Source organism: Chelonoidis abingdonii, chromosome 12 (assembly GCF_003597395.2).
Source record: "Chelonoidis abingdonii isolate Lonesome George chromosome 12, CheloAbing_2.0, whole genome shotgun sequence".
Lineage (NCBI taxonomy): Eukaryota > Metazoa > Chordata > Testudines > Testudinidae > Chelonoidis > Chelonoidis abingdonii.
The window spans coordinates 7,171,422-7,196,236 of NC_133780.1; the positions used below are offsets into that span (position 1 = coordinate 7,171,422).

General features: G+C 49.6%; 3 protein-coding genes across 3 annotated transcripts in view; 2 read left to right on the plus strand and 1 right to left on the minus strand.

The window, feature by feature from the left end:
• The window catches only part of LOC116830654 (E3 ubiquitin-protein ligase TRIM17-like), a 241,167-nt gene that overhangs the window by 143,507 nt on the left and 72,845 nt on the right, over nt 1–24,815 (minus strand). The window lies entirely within an intron of this gene.
• LOC116825933 (zinc finger protein RFP-like) overlaps nt 1–24,815 on the plus strand; it is a 469,299-nt gene that overhangs the window by 100,973 nt on the left and 343,511 nt on the right. The window lies entirely within an intron of this gene.
• LOC116823265 (butyrophilin subfamily 1 member A1-like) overlaps nt 1–24,815 on the plus strand; it is an 80,870-nt gene that overhangs the window by 9,859 nt on the left and 46,196 nt on the right. The window contains exons 6-8 of the mRNA XM_075071484.1: nt 4,900–5,015; nt 6,580–6,612; nt 8,173–8,847. Coding sequence (XP_074927585.1) covers nt 4,900–5,015; nt 6,580–6,612; nt 8,173–8,684 — 661 coding nt within the window. The 3' untranslated portion in view covers nt 8,685–8,847. The remainder of the gene's footprint in view (nt 1–4,899; nt 5,016–6,579; nt 6,613–8,172; nt 8,848–24,815) is intronic.

Consider the following 24,815-nt stretch of genomic DNA (forward strand, 5'->3'; position numbering starts at 1 on the left):
TGTGTGTGATTTTATTTTGGGAGCAGTTGTCTGTGATTTCATTTAATGTTAAGAAGAAACTGGAATGAGACAAAGTCTGGCAAATTTCACCCCAATAGGTAATATTAAAAATATATACCAGTAGAAAAGAGGGGTCTGAATAGACATGAGCTCCAAGCCTTAACCCGAGTTCTGACAATGGTGAGAAACAATAAGTCAGAGATGGAGAAGGGAAAATATTTTCTCCTGGTGTTGAGAACATGAAACCCATCAAAGGCTCATGGATTATATAATCACTGAGCAACTTTCACGAAATGCAGGCAACTGTATAACCAAGGCAAAAATGCTCCGAATAAGAATTTATATTTATTTCTGTTTATTTTTGATGGAACAGGATATAGAAATCTGTAAATGTCATGCTCTTTCCTCCAACAAGTAAAACTTTTCTACAAATTTGTCTCCTCATAAGGGTATTTCTTTTTCTTTATGAATTTTTTGTGTGGAGTGTTTTAACCAGAAAAAGATGAAAGCCCAGATACTGCATCACTAACATCAGTTAGAACTTTGCCATTGACTTCAATGAGTATAGGATTAAGCACTAAATGCACAAGTCATACCGCTAAAAAAATAATGCTGATAATTTGAGGGCCAGAAATTCCAGTCTACATCCCCAGAGCTCCCAGCAAAGCCAATGGGAATGTGAGAGATAATATGAGGAAGGAGGACTGGGCTCTAGTGACTAGATTTTTAAAGGTATATGGTCAGTGAACTCTCACTGAAATCAGTGGGTGTTAGGCTTCTAAATGCCTTGAAAAATCAGACCCCAATTCCATAAGGAATTCAAAACTTTCAGAATTGTAAATCCTTCCACAATTGTAAATAGCCAGTTAGTTATAGTTGGACTCTTACTCTTGTGTGGCCATGTGGTTAATAAAACATGAATGAAATGTTTGGTGTTTAGGGGCCAGGCGTTCATATCATGAAAACACTCCTTTAAATCTGCATTAATGGAAAATATTCTTAAATAACTTTTATATTTACAGCTCATTGCTTTTTTTAATTTCTTTAGGGAAACATCTTGGACAAATCAGTAAGTTCCATTTTTCTCCATATAGAACTTTTTCCATTAAATTGTTTGCTGTTTTATTATTTATGATTATTATTAGAGAGATTAATTTGAAAATCACGTGAAATATCAGTGATAATGTATTGCTAATGAGGGTAAGAGGAAATCAGAAAGAAAATGTTCTTTGAAATGTATCTTCTCTGAGGGTGAAATCCACATGGTACTGGAGGCACCATGACATGGGGGACCAGGAGGACTTTGTACCCTCAAGTGTCCTCTTGCCTCATCTGACAGTAAATAATTTGGTCCAACATGAATCTTGTGTGTAATTATATTTTGAGGAGGAGTTGTTTATATTTTCATTTAATGTTAAAAAGAAATTGAGATGAAATGAAACCTGATAAATTCCGCACTCCCTGTCCCACTCCATCCCCCACACCCTCAGTAATATAAAAAGTGAAACACAATATTCAACTTTCACAAAACTCAGACAACCATATATCCAAGAGAAAAATGTTCCTAATGATAATTTATATTTATTTCTGGGATTTTTTTTTTTAGGGAAACCTGATACAGAAATCATTGTGTTGTGCCCTGTTCTCCAACAAGGAAAACTTTGTACAAATTTGTCTCCTCATGTTTTATTTTTTAAATGAGAAAAACATGAAAGCCCTGATGCTGCACCTCTACCATCGATTAGAGCTGTGCCTTTGATTTCAACGAGTGTAGGAGCCAGCACTAAATGCACAAGTAACATCCCTAATAGAATAATGTTGGTAATTTTAGGGCCCAATATTACATTCCATGCACACCGAACGCTCCCAGCAAAGTGAATGGGAACATATAATATGCAAGGAAGCGGGAATAAGTTCTAAGGACAGCTTTTTAAAGGTATTTGGACACCGAATGCCAATTGAAATCAATGGGAGTTAGCAACCTAAATACCTTTAAAAAGCTGGGCCTAATTCCGTAGGGAATTCAAAACTTTCAGAACTGTAAGTGCGTGCAGATAATGTTGTTTTTTGATACTTTACTCTAGTGTAGACACAAAATGAGCCCAAATGTCTACACCCCAACTTTACAGGGCCCCAGCCCACGTCCTGTGAGCCTATTAGCTGACATAGGTCAATTGCGGGTATTCAGTTGCTGTGTAGCCACACCCTATGGGACTTTGCAGGTGCTCTGTGTCCTGCCTGTGGGTTGGAAAGAGACTTTTCTCCCCAGACCTCAGTGGTTTCCCTGCCCATAGCCTGGATCAGTGGGGTTGTGAGGGACAGGCTGCCTGATGGGAGGCTGGGGTTGATTCCATCCTAGATGATCAGCACTTAATTAGTGTGTGTTTGTTTCTGATTCTGTGTTACCTAGATGATTTTCAACGAGAACTCGGTAAGTGTTTCTATTTCTCGAATGCAGCCTTTTCTGTGGTGTTGAAACTGTCTCTGGATCTATCGATCTCTCGCCCTTCTGCCAGGTGGAGTCGGCAGCAAAACGGGCTGGGTTCAATGTCAAGGGTTCCTCTTAGCAACACAAATCTGAAAACATTTGAGACCCCACCCAATAATCTGGGGAAATTTAACTCCTGGGCCTTTTTAAGGCTTCTGGCGGCACTACTCTACCACTGCAGCTGCCCTGTAATCGGGTCTCCCGTGTACCCGCTCTGTACCAACCTCCCACCAGCATAATTAAACCACCCCCAACTAATGGCAGTAGCTACGTCAGTGGGAAAGTGTCTCCCACCGACCCAGCACTGTCCATACTGGTGCTTTTGTCAGTGAAACTTATGTCGGTCAAGGACGTGCTTTTATCACACCCTGACTGACAAAATTTTACTGACAAAAGTGCTGGTGTAGACACAGGATAAGAGACAAAACTTCCCACTCACCTGCCGTGAGTCTGGGTGTAACAAAAGAAAACTTGTATTACAAGGCAAAGGGACCCCAGCATTGTTTTGGGAAAACACCACGGCCATGATTTGAAAGCACATAACCCTAAGCAAACACCCACCCCATAGTACATTGGGAAATGTCCTTTGCCTCAGTCTCCCACCTTGCCCTGTGACAATCCAATGAACGAATGACCTATAACACACCACTCCCCTCTCCCACCACTGCAGCCCACTCACAGTTGACTGTTCTTAATCAGCCAAGACCCAGAGTTCAGAGGTGCCCTCACATGGCTTCACCTCCCACCCCTGAGAGGCGTGGGGGGGGCATTGAGCAAGTTGTCTGCTGCTGCCTCCATGTCTGCAACTGGCTTGCTGCTGCTGCTTCTATCACTGTCACCGCTGGTCCTAGATGCCGACAGCCCCAGAGCGCCCATGGGGAAAAATTAGTGCTCTTCACTCACCCACAGCCAAACTCCCCTGTCCCTCCAGCAAATTTCGCCCACTGGCAGCCTCACTGACCGGCTCTTCCCCCTCCCTCCCAGTGCCTCACACCTGCTGCAAAACAGCGGTTTCAGGGCACTCAGGGGTGCTCTGGGAAAGAGGTGAGGAGCAGGGATGCAGCACGCTTGGGGGAGGAGGCGGGCAAGAGGTGGGGGGCAGGGACTTCAGGAAGCAGATGGAATGAGGTGGGGCAGGGACTTGGGGAAGGGATGGAGTGGAGGCGGGCCCTGGGGCGGAGCAGGGGGTCGAGCACCCACCAGTCAGAGGGGAAGTCGGCACCTATGGCATTGGCTGCTCACTGCCTCACATCCCTAAAAAAGGGCGAGGGACATCGAGTGATGCTTCTGCTTCCTCTGGAACTGGCTCACTGCGTCTGCTGTCTCTGCCACCACTGGCTGATACCTCTGGCGCTGGTTCTGATGGTTTTTCTGGGGCTGTTACCTCTGCCACCGCTCAGCTCCACTGCAGTTCTTGCAGCTGCTGCTGGCCCCCCACTGCCACTTCTGCAATGGTGCGTTCTGAGGTTCCACAACCTACCCAGAGATTCCAGCAGGCCGTGGCTGCTCCTCCATCTCCATGTTGTTCACTGCAGCCCTGTCCCCACACTAGGTCTATGATCTGCCCCCTAGGCCTGCTCATCAGTGGTTTAAGCTCTTGCAATCACTGAACTGAAACAAGGGCTCTCCATGGAGTCCAGTCAGCTCTGGGTTTAAACACAGGAGAGGGGAGGGGAGAGTCAAATGGTACCCAGGGCTCTCAAAGGGGAATTCATAGCATCAGGCAGGAACACCTGTCCCCTCCTGCTCTGATTTTCACTGGGTTTTGGCATCTCTATCCCCTGCTTAGCCAGTGAGCTTTAATTTAGGGTGTTACTGTGACATACCCAGGGTACAATCCAGACTAAGGGGTGGCTGTGTCACCCCCACCCTGCAACCTGGGTGCCCCATACAATGCTCTGCCTCTGTAGCCTCCTACTTGGACGACTCACAAACAGCCTCCACTGGGGCTGGATTCTTTAATTAATTTGCAGATTAAAACCAAGGGCTTAAACTGGCCTCAGAAGGGGACTGGGAGCCAGTGAAGGGACTGGAACATGGGCCTGATGTGTCACTGTGGCCTAAGCCCTGGAGAAGGCCGGCAGCTGCATTAGGTACCAGCTGGAGCCTTCACACTCAGCTGTGGATTCAGTGATCTCCAGTAATCCAGCCTGGCGGTGGCAGAGGCAGGGATCACTGTGGCCAGACCCTTGCCCACAGGAAGATGCAAAGTTTCCTAGTGAGCTGAGCTGTGTAGACACTGATGCTACCTGGTCACCTAGGCCTAGTGAAGGGTCACATAGGACTTCAGTCTTTTGAACATTTTGTTTAATGGGGGCTGTAGAAATTTAATGGAATGACATGAAGAGTCTCATCTAGTTCTTCAAAATGTGTCCCTGCTTCTGAATCACTTTGCTCTTGCCTGGGTTCAGTGTAAACCAGCTGCTCTTCATCCCAGAGCCCTGGTCTTCCTGCATTTGCTCGGCTGAGTTCTCATCCCTCTCTCTGTGTTTGCTTTCAGACTGGAGAAGAAACATCATCTGCCCAGGTAACTACAGCTCCTATTGCATCAATATCCAAAGCTTCCCCTGCCCTGAGATTTCTGAGTTAGTCCGGTCTTTGCCAGCATCAGATAGGAAGATGAATCATCCAACTTTGGAAATTAACAAGACAGCAGAGGAATGTGAGCCAAAGAAATGGACACACATTATTTTCATTTGCTCATTTTTGCACCACAACCCACATACTTGCCAGAGAGCTTTCTTCATCTTTTGCTTGTGCTAAGAATCAGCGCACTAAAAAAGACATCTGCGCCAGCCACCTACCCAACTCCTAAACTGAACGGCACAGATTGGGGTGGGACAGATAGGTCAGTGAAGGAGGTAAAAGTCTGAGAAGTGGGTCAGGGTCACTACACTGGGGAAAGGTAACATGGACATGAGTTTGGTGGTAGGGAGAGAAGACTGGACTTAAACTCCCAAGATCCTTTGGAAAATGGGACCTAGGCACTCTGTAGATTTTGAAAATTGTACCCAAAGCCAACAAGTTCATTCTCATTCTCTATCTTTAGTTAAGGAGGGCGACCCCTGACCCCAACGACTGTCTGCAGGGACAAAAACCTGCAACAGTGGACAATTTAGAAGGGGAAATATCAAATCTTCTCCTATGCCCCAGCTGCCCTCTGGCCTTTATATCATATTCCCAGGAGGTAAAAGAAAACCCTTTTCTCCCCCCAGGGCTGCCAACGGGTGGGGGGGGGGGGCAAAAGGGGCAACTGCCCTGGGGTCTGGAGATTAAGGGCCTGGGATCCCTGGCCGCTGCTACCGTGGCTGCGGCCAGAGCCCCAGGCTCTTTAAATCATCTTCAGAGTCCTTGGTGGCAGGCCGGTCAGCACTGCAGGACTGGGTGAGGGAAAATATCCCTCAATTCTGTTGGCAACCCTGTTTCCAACCCTTTTCAAAATTCCTCTTCGTGCCTCAGGCCTCCTCCCATTGAATTCCGGGGAGATTGGCCAGTGACATGAATGGCAGCTGGACCAGGTCTTTGGTAGCAGGCTGGCAATGTCACTTCAGAGTGTCAGAAGGGAAAGTCTAATTCACGACTATTAATAATTATAAAAGTAATAGAAATTCTGCTAAGGAAAAAAAGAGTCTGTTAAAATGGTAACCACTGACAAAGAAATGCTCACATGTGTATTTGGGGATTGTTTACTTTATGCTGAACTCTAGTATGTATCTTTTTCCCAGTGTAACATTTTATATGCATAAGGAGCCACTCAGTCGTTCCTAGAAAACTCAACATTTCCAGACTGTCAGGATTGGTTTGCTCCCCCCTGCACATGCCACCCCATCTTCCTTGGCGTGATGGTGCGTGTGAGGTTATGCCACATGAGGGACACCATTTTTCAGAGATGGAGGGGGCAGAATGATGTCGCCCATCTAACACTGGACAAAATCACATCCATTTTAACACCCGGGCTGGACAGTGGACAAACCTTTCAAACAGAGGCCTGTCCATTTTAATCCCGGGCCGAGTTCCTCCCTCTCTACAACACTAATTTCTGTTAATGTGCTTGTTCAGATGAGCTCTCATCTCTGATTCTGTGTTTCCAGGGCTGGGAAGTTCTGCGCCACCTGTACAAGAAGGTAACTGAAGTTCAGATTCTATCAATGTGCCAATCTCAGTGGCTGTTAGAATGTTTTGCCTCTTTCCCCTGACTGTGGCCGTGGGAGGGGAGTTTGTTGCTCAGGGCAGAGCTCACAAGCATCCTGCATTTCCCAGCACAGCGGGAGGGGAGGGAGGTTGTGTAGCAATGGCCTGATGTACAGCAGTAAATCCAGCACTATTGTGTCTACTCCTCCTGCCCCTCCTCTGTCTTCACATGCAGTGCGACCTGCAGAGCTTCCTGGGCCTACAGCCCAGCGTGGCTGCACAGCCACTGACATGTCCCAACCCCTAGCACAGGGCCAAAGACACAGCTCCTTGTCCCCCAGCTCCCCAGGGATGTCCCTGCTCACAGCCCCCTCCCTGCCTGAGGCCCTGGGGGCCAGAGCCATGGGCTGTGGAACAGGAGCAAACTGAATTCTGGGTCTGTTAAATGCCCAGTAACTGAGGATTAACAATTCAGAGGTTGGAAACCGAGGAAATAATGTGTAAATGCTAAATTCAGATATTAGAGAGAGAGAGAGATACAAAGATATTTCAAGTGACAAAACAGGGAGGCGAGGAATAAAATATGCCCAGTGATGAGAACCGTGGTGCTAGAGTACAGAGAGAGCCCAGGGGGAAAGTCATGAAAGTGCAAAGAGGGGGACACGTCAGGATTGGGAAGGGCCCAGAAGACTGAGGGATGGGGCAGCGTTTTGAAGGGTCTGGAGGGCCGGCAGTGCCTGGCAGGAACAGGAGGTTGGGGAGAGCAGCAGGCTGTCAGCTGAATGGGGCAGGTGCAGAGGCAGTAGGAGTGGGGGCAGGTGGAAGAGCCTGGAGGTTTGGTGATGGTGGCTGCTTGGAGAGAAGACACAGGTGAGTTCCTGTTTTCACCCTCATAGCAAACTCTCTATAACCTTTCACATCCCGCTGCCCTGGGCCTCCCCTGCCCATCTCCTCCTCATCCAATATGGTTTTCTGTCCCCTTTGGGATCGCTTCCTTCGTGTCTCCATTCACTTCTCTGCTTGCTCTCCCTCCTTCCCCTCCTGCTCCTTCTCCCCCAACACTCCCCTTGCTCTCACGTAGGCTGAGGGTGCAGGGATGGGAAGCATCTGTTCTCTTCTCCCAGTGATGCTCTTTCTCATCTGGGAATATGGGGTTTAAGATGGGAAATGGCAGGGAGAGGTGAGGCGGGTCAGTGAGCACTGAGCAGAGGGAGCTCAGTTTCTCACCACTCTGTTGTCCCCCATCTCCCTGACATGTGGTTCTCTAGTCCCATCCCTGGAGAGATGTGGAGCAAGACAAGAAAAATCCTGAGTCCCAGACCTGGCTCAAGCGACCCTTTTGCTCCACAGCTGGCCCGTCTCTGCCAGGGACGTGACTCTCCCCTGCACTGTGCTGACATCTCAGAGCTGCTCCCCATTCAGAGCTGGCAGGTAAATCCTGCAGGAAGGAGATTCTGAGTCATTCCCCAGCTGGGGCAGATTCTGTCACTGACACCATCAAACCCTTCTCCGGGGCCAAGCTCTGCCCCAACGCTCTGATTCTCTCTCCCCAGTGAATGTGACTCTGGATCCAGACACGGCTCATCCCTGGCTCGTCCTGTCTGAGGATCGGAAACGTGTGAGATGGGGAGACACACAGCAGGATCTGCCCGACAACCCTGAGAGATTTGACTATTGGCCCTGTGTGCTGGGCTATGAGGGATTCAGCTCGGGGAGACATTGCTGGGAGGTGGAGGTGGGGGATGGGGGAGGCTGGGCTGTGGGGGTGGCCAGAGAGTCTGTGGGGAGGAAGGGAGAGATCAGCCATAGCCCTGAGGGGGGGATCTGGGCTGTGGAGCGGCTGGATCAGTTCCAGGCTCTCACCTCCCCTGCGACCCCCCTGCCCCTGAGCCGGGTCCCCAGCAGGATCCGGGTTTGTCTGGACTGTGACCGGGGGCAGGTGACATTTATCGATGCTGGTGACGAGGCCCCGATCTTCACTTTCCCGCCGGGCTCCGTCCCTGGGGAGAGAATCCGACCCTGGTTCTGGGTGTGGGCGGGATCCCGGCTCAGCCTGTGTCCCTGAGACACACGGCAGAGGGGCGGAACCGGAAATCAGCCTCTCTAGCCTCATGGACCCAAGTCTCTATGATCTTGGAGGACTCCTGTCTACCCAGACCCTTTCCCCTCTCTATGGCTCTTGGAAGCTCCTCTCCCTCCCTCTTTGCAGCCTCAGGGATCGGGGGAGGGTGGGAAAGACCCTTGGAACTGCAGGAGGGGCCCTGAGGGGCAGAGATGGGGGGCTGGGCAGGGGGTAGCACTAACAGCCAGGCTGGGGACAGGCAGCTGTAGGGGTGGCAGGGACACAGCATTGATCAATCAGGGTTTGGAGGGTTGGGGAGAAGCAGCAGCAGCCAGGAGCTGTTCAGATCTGTGACCTTTGATCTCACTGGGGGCTCCCAGCCCGGGATCAGCTCGAGGGGAAGGGATAAGATCAGGGAAAGAAGAGAGCAGCCGAGCGGGATGATCTGTAACAGGGAGGAGAGACACAGGGAAATAAAGAGGGATGGGAAGTGAGGCTAGAACAATAATGAATAGAAAAGGACAGTATGAAAGGAAAGGGAACATGAGCAGGATGGGGAGATTTCTTACATGTTACTGAAAGTGAGACTGTAACTTGTTAATTCCCTATATTAATCCCTGACCATTGCTCCTATTTTAGTGCCATTAAGAAAACTGTTCTCAGTAGCTGGGGATCTCCTGGCTGTGCTGTGGTTATTAAAGCTCCTTCTTAGCTCCTTTTACTTTGCTCTTTCGAGCTACTTACTGTAAATAAAACATTACAAACAATTCTTCTTGTTTGTTCCACTTTACCATCCCAGCTGCAGGTGCTGGGGGAGCGTCATGGGATTTGCTTCCCAACTTGGTTGTGTCCCCCCAGCCCCACAGAGAATATTGCACCCAGGGGCAGCTCCAGGCACCAGTGAAGGAAACAGGTGCGTGGGGCAGCCAATAGAAAGGGGTGTCAATGCGTCAGTTGTTGGGATGGCATGTCCAGATTGGCAGCAGCAGCACTTCAGCGGTGGCTCAATCTGCCCACTTCAGTGTTCGGCAGCAATTCAGCAGTGGGTCCTTCACTCGCTGTCTTCCTCTTCGGTGGCAGCTCAATCGGATTCTTTCTTTTTTCTTTTTTTTTCACCACTTAGGGTGACAAAAAAGCTGGAGCCGGCATTGATTGAACCTCTAGGAAGAGAGTTTGCATTTTCCAGTGTGATGTATCACTACCCAGCCTGTTCTCTGTCTCCCTCCTGTGCACACCCATGTCAGTCAGGAATTGCTCAGCTGTGCTCTGCGGAGAGGTGACTGGTTGCACAGGGTGCAGTCCATGAAGGGACTCAGGTGTTGCAATTCTGAGCATCACAGTGAGTAACTTTTAGACAGCAAGAAAGTCACAGGAACAGCAGCACTGACCCTCAGAGCTGAGTCAGGGGTCTAAACTCCCTGGACAATGCCAATCTATGGGTAACACAGGCACCTCAGTAGGCAAGCAGCCAAGTAAGCTGGCCAATGAGAGATGCCGACAACGGGGGAAGTGATGCCCTAAGTCACACCCCTCTCATAGATAGGGGTCTAAATCTGGGCTGCAGAGGGGTGTGTCTCTGCTTTGCAACCCACAAACAGGAACCCACCACCTGATATCTGGGGCCTCCAGTCGTGGCAGCGGCCTGTGCCTGTTAGTGATGGTGGTGGCTGGGAGCCCCAGGCCCTTTGAAGTCACCCCAGCAGGCCGCAGGGCTCCTAGGCGCACATGCTGGATGGGTGTAGTGGCACATTAGGGGAAGCAAAATCCTAGTCCCTGGCAGGAGCAGGGAAAAGCAGCCCTGAACACTGGCTGCTGAGTGGGGGCAGGGGAAGTCCAAGACAGTGACAAAAGCCATGGTGGGTGGATGGGAGAATCCCTGGACCACAGCAGGAGCCACACTGGGTGCGGGGAAGAAGAAGCCCATGACCCTGGCAGAAGATGGGCTAACACCCCACCCCCATGGAGCTGGCCTGAGCCCCTCCATCTCCTGTGCCCCCTACGTGGAACCCAAACTACTCACCTTGGTATCTTCATTTCCCCCATCACCGCACAGCCATGAAGGGATTCAGCCTAGGAGGCAGGGTCAGCATTAGCCCCATTTGGCAGGTGGGATGTAGGGTACACAGAGGTGAAGAGACTTTCCCAAGCCTAAGCAAGGAGTCCATGGCAGAGCAGAGAACCAAACCCAGGACATTTGAGGGCTGGGGAGGGGAAGGGCAGGGCGGGGCAGGGCAGGGCAGGCAGAGCTGGGGAGCTCTGGCCTGGCAAGTCCCCAGGCTGAGGCCTTGCTAAGGGCCAGGGATGGTACAAGGGCTGCAGGGAGGCAGCTGGGGCTAGAAAGGCCGCAGGTCCAACCCCCTTGCTAATGATGAGTGGCCACTGCACACTGCAGTCTGCCCCAGAGAAAGGTGGGGTAGATGACGACTGGCAGTAACCTACTGAGGCAAGGTGGGTATACAGGGTTGGGGCTCCCCTGGGAGAGGAGACCCAGACTGTCCATGCCAAGTACCATACTGTGGGGGTAGTGCTGTGGGCAGAACTCCAAGGTAAGGAGCAACTGGGGTCCAGGAGGAACACAGGAGGGCCTGAGGCAGGAGAGACACTGGCCAGCAGTGGGTGCTCTGGAGCTGGAAAGCTAATTGACTGACCAGCAGGAGATGCCGCACTGCTGAGTGCTCAACTTGTTACACCTGAAGTTTTAAAATCGTGATTTAAGGACTTCAGTAACTTGGCCAGAGGTTAGGGGTCAATTGCAGGAGTGGCTGGGTGATATTCTGTGGCCTGCAATGTGCAGGTGGTCAGTGACCTGTTCAAGCTATTTTGATGTTCTTGTTCTCTTCTCTCATTAGTTTATTACCACTGTTTATGCACATGTCACTGGACCTGTGGGCATGTCTGTGTTTCTCCATGATCATGGATTTTCTGGGTTAGGTTCATGAGCAGAATCTAAGCTTTCATTTCAGTGAATAAGTTAAAATCTAGCCCTTGTGGCTTTCTCTGTGACCGTGTCATTTCTTGCATTGTTGAATAATTTGATCCTTTTTTCTTTTTTTTTGCCATGGAACTTCTCTCTGTATAGTGCTGAGTCCTGTCTCCTGCTGCTCAGGATCTCTGTGCTCAGAGGCTATTGATAATGCAATCTCATAACCACATCAGCCATGGAAGCATTCCTTTTCAGAGACATTGGGGAGGATTGAGAAAGGGGTGAGAGAATCCTCTTCCAAGAACCACAGGGAGAGTCCAATTTCAGAAATCTTAGGGTTTGCAAAGAAGTTCTCCCTCCTGCGCACTCAGTGAAAGGATTCCCCAGGCTGCCTCCATGTCCCTGACCAGCCCTTTCCCTGTTGCTTCACATAAAAGGATAGAAAAGAAGAGGCAGCAAATGGTGGCTGATTTTCAGCAACTGCACCAATTCCTGGAGGAACAAGAGTGGCTTCTGCTGGCCCAGCTAGAAAAGCTGGAGAAGGAGATAAGGAAGATACAGAACGAAAATATCACCAAACTCTCCGAGGAGATTTCCCGTCTCAATGAGCTGATCAGTGAACTGGAGGGGAAGTGTCAGGGTACGTCTACACTGCACGATTATTTCGAATTAGCTTAAACCGATATTACAAAACAGATCTAATAAAATCGGTTTAGCGCGTCCACAGTGGGATCCCGAAATCGATTGTTTGCGTCCATGGTCCAAGCTACCATCGATTTCAGGAGCGGTGCACTGTGGGTAGCTGTTCCTCAGCTATCCACTAGTTCCACTTCCGTGTTTGAGAGACGAAGTACCTGATGGGCAGAAAACATTTCCCCGGGTGGTGCGCGGTACAGCCTCCACCCTCCCTTGTGAAGGCAGCAGACAACTTTGGCGCCTTTTCGCGGAGTGCATTGAGCAAACGCCATAGCACAGCAATGCTCTTCCTTTTTTTTCACGTGGTGGAGGGGGGAAATAAACTGAGGAGCTGTTCCCTGAACCACGCCAGACACTGTGTTTGAACCTACAGACATTGGGAGCTCAGCCAAAGAATGCAAATAATTTTCAGGGCTGCTGTGGACTGTGGATAGCTGAGTCCTCAGTACCCCTCCTCCCTTCATGAGCGTCCATTTGAGTCTCTGGCTTCCCGTTACGCTTGTCACGCAGCGCTGTGTATCCTGGAGTTTTTATTCAAACGCTTTGGTTTCATGTGCTGTAATGGAGCTGATACAACAGATTTGTCTCCCCATACAGCGATCGACCTAGTATCTCCCGTACGGTCTATGCTGGAGTCTTGTTTCGATTTCAGACGCATCGCCAGCCGTGTGACAGAGCTACCACGCGGGCAAGCAGGAAATGTATTCAAAAGTTCGCGGGGCTTTTCCGTTTACCTGCCTGCTGCATCCGAGTTCAGATTGCTGTCCGAGCAGTCAGTGCTGCACTCTGGGATGACCGCCCGGAGGCCAATAACGTCGATTTCCGTCCACACGAACCTATCCGAGTATCGCTATCAATTACGCTACTCCTCTCGTTTGGGAGGAGTTCCGAAATCGATTTAAGGAGCCGTTTAACTCGATATTAATGACGACGTCATGTGAACGGATACAGCGTTAAATCGGTATATCGGCCATTAAACCGATTTAAAGTCGCAGTGTAGACCTGGCCTCAGAAGCCACCAGGTGAATTCCTGTAGGTGAGACTGAGTTCGAAATACCCAGTATCCCAACACAGGGACAGGACAGCTCCTAAAACATGGGCACGGGAGTGCTGCAGTCAGAGACCACAGTGTAACTCTGTGTGTGCATTCCCGAAATGTAAATGACAATTGTTCATTGCAGAGTCACAGACATTGAGAGACAAAAGCCCCATTAGTTCAGTTACTATATAGCAATGTGGTCAGGGCCGGGCCTCTCTTCCTCATATTTGCAAAATCTCTTCCTTGGAATGTTGTGTGTGTGTGTGTGTCAGTGGGACTGAAATTCTCTCTCTTCCCCCTCGCGCCCCCCGCCCATGGCTTCTAATGCTTACTTTGCTGCATGTTTGCTGGCAGAAGAGACCCGCGTGTATCTGTGAATGACTGCTTTTGAAGCAACACAGAAAAAGCAACAGAAATCAGGGGAAATAGTGAATTTTCCACTAATTCAGTAACTTGGGAGCTCTGCTGTCCACATGGTGCTGATCTTCCTCCTTGCCAGCAGGGAACTTGTATTCAAAGGCAGTTACAGTGTGTGAAATACACTGCCAATGTGGCACTGACAGACTAGCTCAGATCAGAGCAATAATTCACTGGTCTGAATATCAAAGGGTTAAGGGTGTCAATATGTATTCAGGCCAATTCACTTGTGCAGATAGAGACCAAACCAGAGATGTTAAGTGTCTTGGTTTTGCTTGTCTAAATCTTGCTGTTTGTTATTGCGTTACTGTTCCACTCTGTAGGCCCTGGCAATTAGATAAGTCTAAATTGAAGTGTTTGTTAGTGTTAAGATGAGAAATGTCTGATGTGGAAACTTTATGAAAACTAATAAAGGTTGGTTGTTGTTCTCTTACATTTAGATTGCATATACCCCTGTAATTACATTGTCATTGTATATTTCTTTGCAATGAAATAACCCAGCAAACATGGATGAAACCTTGTGGGATGCAAATAAAGAAGCGGCCACCTTCCATGCCAGGGGTGAACCCTGAGGAGTCGCGACCCAGACTTTGAAAACCGCTGATTTAAATCATGTCTCTTCGGAACCTCACCACCCCACTTCAGCTCTGGGAATAATTGTTGGGCTGCATGTGGGCCAGCTGCTGGAGGGAACATGAGATATGCTGTGCTAATGGTTTACACAAGTATTTGCCAGTCATCAGTAGAACATTTGCGATCAGGACTCTGGTCTCCTGTTGCTGGCTCTGATGTGGTGTAACCATTTACAACAGGAGAACCAATGAACAGATACTTGACACTTTCAGCTGAGGCAGCGGGGTGAGTAGCTAAGACCTGGGGAATTCATTTGGAGACCCTAATTCTATTCCCTATTTTGAATTCAGTGACTTTGTGCAACTTCTGTTAACTTCTTAGCAAAATGGGCTGCAAAGGTGTCCAATTTTAGTATATGTGCTGGGAATACGAAGTTGTGGTCAGTCCTAAGGGCTGGGAGGTGCCTGCACACACAAACAACACGCAGGAGAAGTGAAATGATTTGTACTCATGGCCTCTAGCTTGTTTCACTCTCCCCCAGCCCTTGTTTTTTGTCCGTGTTGTTGGAGAGCATCCCCACTCTCCCATCCCACTGTTCCACTAAACAGTCTGGGAACTGTCTCATTGGCACAGTCAGCTGCAAGTGATGTAAGATGAGGGATTCATGTCTCCAGCCTCCACCTCAGCCCCTGGAGGCCACTTCTGTTGGCCAAAAATAACTGCACGTTGCATGTGTGTGACTGATAACTGCAATTCGCAGGCAATACGTTCACCAGCAACAAAAACCCAGCAGCACTGAGATCCTCTGCCTGAACCAGAGCTAACAGCATCTGGACACCATGAAGCAGCAAGGCTGGTTAGAAGCAAGTTTACAGCCATGTAACGAGTTTGTCTTGCATAACAGTAACAATGTGTCTCATCACAATGGATCAGGATCTGTAACAATATTGTATCTGGTTGCTCTTGAAGTGACCAGCTGCTTCCCCAGCAGCAGCTCCCTCCAGTATGTCTTTCCCATTTCAGTTGCAGCTGCTTTTCTAGTTCCAAAAGGCCACTCCCCAGATTCCCTATTGAATCTGATCTCAGATCCACTCTGCCACAATAGAGTCCTGGCTGCAGTGCCCAGCCACAGGAAACAGCAGCAGAATGAAGGCGTGTGACTGATGGCTCCAGATCTCCAGCCATGCGTTCTCCAGCAAAACAAGGAGCAGTGCCAGCCTTCCCATTAAGGAAAATAATTTCAGCTCACACCATCCAGCTGCAAGAACATACAAATTCCACAGTATAGTGCATTAAATAATGCAACATTGTATCCAGCTTTACGGCAGCCCCTGTAACAAGCCACATCCCTGGCAAACACTCCTTTCTCACCACAGCTGGATTTCTATTTCTGGTCCCAAGTGGCTGATCCCCAGACTCTCCCAGGCCCCCTCTCTCTGTCCCCAAGTCCCCTCCTGCAGCCAGACTGGACAAGAGGCCTGAGAGCCTTGGAGACAGGAGCTCTCTGGTTAGCCCATCCCCTGTACAGCACAGGAGCCCCAGTGCTCCGACACAATAGGCACTGCTCAGCCCTAGGATTCAGTTGCAGAAAACCACAGCAGGGGGATTGCTCAACTCTGCGACTCAGCGAAGCCACCAGGACATGTCTGAGCAAGTGTGTTATAGGCACATGGGCTAAGGCTATAAAACGGGGACGGTGGCATCATGCTTTCGCCTTTCTCCTCCCCCAGCTATGCTGGAAGCAACAAAAATGCTGATAAGACAAAAACTTCAACTGAGGAGACTGGTCCAGGCTCAAAGGTGAAGCCTGTGTATTAAGAACTGTAACATCCAGTGGGATGAGAAAATTGCTTGAGCTAAACACTGCCTAGTGTAATGAGGTTTAGGATTTAGATCCTATGTTTATCTTTTATTTTCCTTGCTAACTGTCTCCGACCTTTTATGCCTACCACTTCTAATCAGTTAATGTCTATCTTTCTGTAGTCAATAAATCTGTTTGTTTTATATTTTACCTACAACAATGTGCTTTGGTTGAAGTGCTTGGGAAATCTTAGCTCAGGTACAAAGGCTGTTGCACGTCCTCGCCACACTGAGGGAGGGGCAGACTGGGCAATACACTTACATTGGGGTGCAAGGCTGTGGAGCTGGGGGATATTTCCTGGTGCCTTTCTCTGTGTGATTTGTGAGCGGCTCTGGGAGCATTCAGGGAATCTCGCTGGGTGTGGGGTTCCACCTACTGTTGTGCTGAGTGATAACCGCTCCCAATGGGGTTTACCGCTTCAAAGCATTGTGAGAAATAGCCCAGGCTGGAGACGTAAGGGGCCGCAGTGGCACCCCGGATCCAGTTTGTACCCCGGGGATCCTGTCACAAGGAGAGCACTGTGTCTGCTGACCAAGCAGAACTTAGAACTAACAACTAACGTGGTTTGGTCCCTGTTTGATTTGTCCCTGAGAACAGAGCTGGGCTGGGCTTCAACCTTCAGCCTTAGAGCAATAAAGAGACTCCCTTCCCATACACTCCAGTGCAGCAGGACAAAGGCTGTTTATTACTGAAGTAATTAAAAGGGGAGTTTCCATTTGGAGCATGAGATGAACGATATAATGGTTATTATGACCATATTAGACAGGGCTGAATTAACTTTTTGTGGGCCTAGCGCTAAACATATTTGTGGGGTCCCCTGAGGAATGAAGGGGCCGGGGAAAGAGCACAGCAGGCAGGGTGGATTTGATTGAAATCACTAGTCAGGAAGACTGGATTTAATCATGATTTTGTGCATAAAAGTGCATTCTTATTGGTTGTTATAACATTAATAGGTTTCTTCACAACGCAGAGATAGATGTAGTTTCATTTTTGGAAGGTACACGCTGTACATTGTTTTATTTTGAAAACTTTTCATATGAGTTTCACAGCTGTATCACCAAACGAATGACTGTTTGATTACTTCATTTACCAAAGGTAATTGAAGCAGATATTTATGAAGTCACTGGGAGGTGAACTATCGCCCGTTCAACAGGTTAATCATTAATATTTGGAGGATTTTCTTGCCAGGCTGTCTTAGGAGGAGAACATCACCAAACAGACATTTAAATTGCTTTATTTAATTAAAACACCAACATTAAGTATTCTGGATTTTTTCTTCAACAGCAAACATAATATTTTAACAAAAAAAGCATATGTCCTTCGCTTCTCACATTTATCGCCAGACCTCTCCTTGTCCAGATCTATTCCACCCTCAACAATCTTCTATTCACTGAACTTTCTGAAACTTTGCACTTTTTGAGAGAGGTAAGGGATTGATTCTATGTACACAAATTTACAGAAGGACAATAGAGGTGAGGTCTGTTATTTCTCACCTCTCTATATTAATTTATTTATTTAAAATATTTTTGCTGTTAACAAGCATGTTACCTCTGGAGACACAATCCACAGTTTGAGAACTGCAAAACTAAGCATCTCTGATGGTATCTTCTAGATTGAGCACTGAGTCCCAGTGGGTAGATAGAAACATTAACCTAACTAATCTATACAGAAGCCTGTGGATCCCCATAATATTGGGTCCCTAATCCATGAACTATTGGAACTCATTTACAAAACTTTTCTTAAACATTACATGAATATATTGTCTCATACTACAGAATTAGAATTTATAATCCCTGTTCCATGATAAGATACCTTTTGAGGTATAAAGTATCTTAATTAAAACTATCTTTAGTTAGGTTTTGTCCTCAAACAGCATTTTATCAAAAAAATCCAATTTAAATAAAAGGAAATCAAATTTTTAATTTTTTTTAATAATTGATTTTTATCCACCCTGACAGCAGGGCATGGTGGGAGGGAAGGATTGATCCCCAGCTGGCGCGAGGCAGGGGCCAAGGGCAAGGTGAGAACAGTGGGTCGTTGGGGGGAGGATTAGTCCCTGCTGCCTGGAGCTAGACAGAGGATGGGGGCAAAAGCACAGTGGGGTGGGACCTTGGATTGGTCCCTGGAGAGAGGGAGGTGCCAGGGGTAAACTGTAAACACAGCAGGGCTGGGGAGGGATAAACAGGATCCCCGCTGCCAATATAGAGCAGGTCTCCCTTCTCCCTGGTCTTAGATTCCCCTTCCTCTGCTGCAGAGGAGCTGAACGGCAGGCAGGGACTCTGTCCCCTCCACTCCACTCCTGGTGGCTGGTTGACAGTCTCTGGCTTCAGGCTTCCCAACCCCAGGGGATCCCAAAGCAGCACCATCCATCACCCGCAGCCTGGAGGAGCAGCACAGCAGTAGCTGAGGGCTTCTGTCTGCCCCTCCTTCCCCAGGCTACTTCCCAGTGACAGGGCAGGGTGGGAGATGAAAGAAGCCCTCAGCTGCAGGGGCGGCTCTAGGCATTTTGCCGCCCCAAGCACAGCAGGCAGGCTGCCTTTGGCGGCTTGCCTGCGGATGGTCTGCTGGTCCCGTGGCTTCGGCGACCCTCCTGCAGGCATGCCACAGAAGGCAGCCTGCCTGCTGCTCTCACGGCGACCGGCAGAGAGCCCCCCGCGGCTTGCCGCTCAAGCATGCGCTTGGCATGCTGGGGCCAGAAGCCGCCCCTGCTCAGCTGACCAGCTGAGAGGAGCAGCAACTGTGGGTGGGATGGGATGGGGTGGGGGGAGGAGGAGAAGCCCAGGGTCCCAGTTGTCAGGGAAGGGGCTGGAAAGGCTGGGGGCAGCAGAAGTGGAGCACTGGTCAAGGGGCCCCTTGCTGTGTGTGGGCCCGATGCCATTATAAATCAAGTACTGCTCCTACAAGCTTGGGTCCTACAGGCAAGAGAGGCTTTCCTCTGTCTGCCTTCTTCTTTGAGGATCCTTCTGGGGTTTACGCATGAGGTAGGTGTTTGGGCACCTACGGTTAGGCAGCAGCAGCACTCAAACTCAGCAACAGAAAAATTTAGGACCCGTGGGAAATTTAACCATAGAAATGTTGACGCTGAGCGGGCTCAGGTGTCTGCAGAGTTAAAGGCTGCTAGGCAGAGGTTTCTGGATTTCAGTGGGGTGTGAAGAGGTGGGGCAGAGCAGGAACAGGAAGAGGTGGGGCCAGAGTGAGGCCTTAGGGGAAGAGGTGGAGTGGGGGCAGAGTGGGGGTTGAGCATCCCCAGGGAAATTCGAAAGCTGGCACCTCTGGACATTGCTTAGTGGACACTCTCCAATAACCATCTGGGAATTCTCATTGGCACAGTCAGCTGCAAGTGACATGGGCTGAGGGATCCATCTCTCCAGCCTCCCCATCACAGCTCGTGGAGGCCACTTCTGTGGGCTAAAAATAACTGCATGTTACGTGTGTCTGACTAATGCCTGCAATTCCCAGGCAATCTGTTCACCCGTGAAAAACCCAGCAACAGTGAGATCCTCTGCCTGAGCCCATCTAACATACTTAACGGACTATGGCTGCAAAGAAGCAGCAAGTCTTGTCAGAAGCAAGTTTACAACCGTGTGAGCAGTTTCCCATACAGAACAGTAACAATGTATCTTATCACCATACTAGTCAGGATCTGTAACAATATAGTATCCGGTTGCTCATGAAGTAACCAGCGGCTTCCCCAGCAGCATCTCTGCCCACCAGGCCTTTCCCATCTCAGCTGCAGCTCCTGTTCTGGTTCCAGAAGGCCACTCCCCAGATTCCCTATTGATTCTGATCTCAGATCCACTCTGCCACAATAGAGTCCTGGCTGCAGTGCCCAGCCACAGGAAACAGCAGCAGAATGAAGGCGTGTGACTGATGGCTATAGATCTCCAGCCATGTGTTCTCCAGCAAAACAAGGAGCAGTGCCAGCCTTGCCCTTAAGGAAAATAATTTCATCTCACACCATCCAGCTGCAAGAACATAAGAATTCCCCAGTGCACTGCATTAACTAGCTGCAAAATTGTATCTAGCTGTACAGTAGCCCATTTAACCAGCCACATCCCTGGCAAGCTCTCCTTTCTCACCACAGCTGGATTTCCATTTCTAGTCCCATGTGGCAGCTCCCCAGACACTCCCCAGCCCCCTCTGTCTGTCCCCAGATCCCCTCCTGCAGCCAGGCTTGACAAGTGGCCTGAGAGCCTTGGGGACAGGAGATCTCTGGTTAGCCCATTCCCTGTACAGCGCAGGAGCCCCAGCGTCAGCTCCCCTCACACCTGCTGCCATCTGCAGAGACCCAGGAGTCCCCGGGAGCTGGGGAGACTGTGCAGGGAAACAGAAGCAGTGTCTGGTGCCTCTACACTGTGATCACAGTATCTGCTGAGCCTGTTGTGATATTATATGATTATATCTCATGAAAATGTGCCACATGTCCACAAAAGGTTAACTAACCCATAGGCTGACATGACCCATGGTCGACCTTTAAAGGCATGTTAGGAAGCTGGGTAAATAGGAGTTGGGCTCTCCCATTCGGGTAGAATAGTACTTTGAAATACAAGCCTGCATTGGCAGAGCAGTAGAATGGCAGGTGTTTGCTCAGGTCTTGCGACGTAAACCAGGGGTTCTTAACCTTGGGCCTTGCCCCCAGCTTGTTCAGGGAAAGCCTGAGTGTCTGCAGGTTTGGCGGTTTGCCATTCCCGGACAATGGGAGCTTCAAGTGAGCCTGAACTAGAAACATTTCAGATGCCAACACAGGGACAGGGGTCCAGGAGTCAGAGATCACAATGTAACTCAGTGTGTGTGTTGCTGAAATGTGAATGACAATTGTTCTTTGCAGACTCACAGACACATTGATATTAGAGATGGAAAAGCCCCATTAGCTCAATGAAACCATGGCCCTGGAATCCCAAGTGGGTGGCAGGTGGTCCTGAGATTTTTTAAATCTCTCCCTCCTCTCTCTTTCCTCTAGGATGTCAGAAGCACCTTGACCAGGTGTGTGGCTCTCTATCAGTCCCCCTCACACTTAGCAATGCCGGGAAAGAGCATTTCTGAGTAAGAAAATTGCCAGCAGTTGTTTGTTTCTACCGTGTTCAGGGCACAGGAATGTGTGGACGTTGTTTGTAAATGGTAAGGTTGCACCAAAGAAATAATCCATTTCTCCTGCCAATGGAAGAACCGAGAATGCCCCAAACACTGGCTGACTGCTCAGGTCAAAGGATCAGTGGTACAACCTGAGTCAGAATCTAGACCTATGGTGGCAAATGCATTGGTGGGAAACATTTGCGGGGAGCTCCAGCCGCAAAGAGCCTGTGCAGAGGAGCAATTGCTGCTAACTGTGGACTTGAGCATGTCTGGCTTTATGTGCCGAGCAGTCCCCATTGTCCCTTCTCTCCAGCCTGATACTCCTCTGCCCAGAGTCAGACAAAACCCAAACTAGGATCCATGGCTCATATTTCCCCCCAGCAGAACCAGCCCACACAGACAGTGATGATGGGCTCAGTATTGGCCCAAGGAGAAAAAAGGACAGGAAGAGCCTGGGGCAGCTGGAGTGTGGGGGAGGGGAGTGGGTAGGATTGTTACAAATTTTAAACCTGTAAACTTTCTTTCCAGCCCTTAGCTGGTATTTTGAAGGGGCTGGGCTGTAGCCTTTAGACTGCAAAGTCATAAAGCTTAGAGCATTTACCATAAAATCACCCTTCAGCTCAAGGGTTGCTCCTCCAGATTAATGAGCTATTTACGGTTTCCTGCCTTGTCACTAGCACACACCAGCTGCCTCTGACCTTAACCCAGGGAGCCCCTGTAGCCTGGCTGGTCCCAGACGGGTGGTTAGATGTTCAGCAGGACACAGCCAAGCCAAGGCTCCTCTGCACACACATTGTCACTGAAATCACTCAAGGGGGTTTAGTTCCCATCTCGTGTTGTTCCAGTTGAAGTCTGTGAGTGACTGTGGACACCCGCACTGTGAATTAAGAAGGGCCTGGTTCGACTGAGGGCACATCTACACAGCACCTGGGAGATGTGATTCTCAGCTTGGGTACACGTACACATGCTGACTGCTGGTTCAACCACGCTACCAAGAGCAATGTGGCCACAGCGCCAAGGGGGTGGCTTGGACTAGCTGCACGAGGACAGTCCTGCCTGACCCCCGCCTGGACATGTGCTGTGTAGAAAGACCCTGAGTTTAAGTTTTTGTGATCTTGTTTGTATCCGTCCCACCTTTTCCTTTCCTTCCCTTTCTGCTCCTTTACACCCTTCTCCTGGCCTAGGTAGTTCCTGCTTCCTTCTTTCCTTATCTTTCTCCTGCTCCTTCTCCCGGCCTCTCCTTTCTCTTCACCTCATTCTGCACCTGTGCAGCTGATAAGAGGTGGGGCAGGGACTGTCCATGATCAGCAAAACCATTTCTGATGCAGAGAGAACAGAAGCCCAGAGATCCCAGCAGCCATGGCCTCAGCGACTCCTGTACAGGAAATCCAAGAGGAAACCAAATGTCCCATCTGCCTGGAATATCTGACGGACCCAGTGACCATACACTGTGGGCACAACTTCTGCCGAGGCTGCATCACTCGGCACTGTGAGACATGGACAGAACTGGGCTCTGCCCTTTTGTGCTGCCCCAGCTGCAGAGCCCGAATCCCAAAAGGGTCTCTCCGGAATAACTATCAGCTAGCAAATATAGTGGAAAAAATCAGACAACTGCATTTCAAACCAGGAAATGAGACTCTGTGTGAGAGACACAGCAAAGCCCTGGATCTGTTCTGTGAAGAGGACGGGGAAGCCATGTGTGTGATTTGTGAGAGATCCCCCCAGCACAGATCTCACATGGTGCTTCTCATGGAGGAGGCTGCCCAGAAATACAAGGTAGGACACACTCTGGATCCAGGTTAATTCAATCCTTCCCTTTTCAGACTCAGTCACTCAGAGCCACAGAATCTCCCAGTTTCCCAGATTTTCTCCCCTGTTCTCTGGCTCCACCTAAATCTCTGCCCTGCAGGTTCCTTTCTCTGGGCAGGTGCAGGGAGCCTTGGCCACAGATGGCACCCAGCCTATCAACCCCACACTGTTCATTAGGGAGAGGTGGGCACTAGATCTCTGTGTGAGGCACTTTACTCACACACGGGACTGAAGCAAGATGCAGGGAGGCACTGCCAGCAGGGCATTCACATGAATAATGAACAAATCAGCCCCCACTCTGCTGAATGGAACATACAGGCTCTGGAACAGAGAGGGCCAAGGGGTCATGGCTCTCTCACTTTTCCCCACAGCCGAGCTCCCTGCTCTCCTCTCCCCTGTAAGGCCCCACCCAGGTTGGAAGCTGGAGCCCAGCCTGAGTGAGCCGCATCTGTGGGGAGCCACAGACTCTCTACCTATCCAGAGCAGGTTGAGGGTCCATGGCTCCCCACAGGTGCCAGTGCAGCTCTTCTTCTGACCCAACTCCAGCTTCCAGCTTGGTCTGGGCGGGGGTTGGGACTCAGGAGCCAAAGAGCCACAGCCAGGCCATGGTAAGAGCTGCACACAGCTGCAGGGAGCCACAAACCCTCCACTTGCCCAGGGCAGGGAGCCTGGGGGCCAAGGACATGGGCTGTGGGCTGCTCTCGGATCCCCCCAACCCTGGGCAGATGGAGGAACCTGGACTCCGCAACTCAGCTCCAGCTTCTGGGTTGGCCGGGTACAGGACATTTGGGGAAGAGGCAGGCAGGGCAGGGGCACAAGGGGGCAGGGCCTCATGGCACCTCCAATTTTAGGAAGAATCTTTCACCCCTGATGGAACATATCTACAGGAGTGGGTTCAAGCACTGGTACTATGGGTTCTTCTCTAGGGACCCAACTCTGGAGTCACGTGATTAAAACAGAACTTCAGGTTTCATAATAAAAAAAATCAGCAACCAAAAAATAACTTTCTAGTCCATATGATGGAAAAGAAAAGTTTGAGTGAGTTATAACTTTCAAGCCTAACTGATATAGTGCCGTGTGCCTGAGTCTGCAGAGAGCCTGAGCCAATAGTGCGAGGAAGAGGTAACTGCCACACAGATCTCAATAGAGTGTTCACTCCAAGAACTATTGTTCTGAGGCCCACAGCCACCATTTCCCATGTGGTGGGGAAAGGGCTCAGCTGGCAGTGAGCCAGTCTGCTGTTTTCTTCCTCCCTCCACGACTGGCAGGGACAGTGCTACTGCCAGGGGGAGTGCTGCCTCCTTGCTGCTGAGTGTTCCCACCACATTGATCTCGAGAAATCTGGGGGGCACATGACCCCACATGCCTCCATCAAACGTTGCCTCTTTAGCCTTGGTTAGACCTGGAGCAGCGGGGTGATGTGTGCAGAAGGTGGGGAAGGCGGCACTGGATCCAGTTTACCATCCCAAGAAAATAAACATGATACACAAATCTGGGCTGCCAGCTTACATGTACTGAGGTCCCTGCCCCAACCATCTTGCAGTCTATAAAGATGAGGAGAGACACATTCCCCCTCCCCACCAAGTGGAGCGTTGTGACCCCATTTTCCTCTTCTCTTCTGTAATACTAATGAATTAATAAATACCAGGAAAGCTTGGATAATTCAGTCTTTCTCCAATTACTGAAAAGCCTGAACCTGAATTGGTAACAAGGCAGAATGACACATCCCCAGTTTTCATTCTT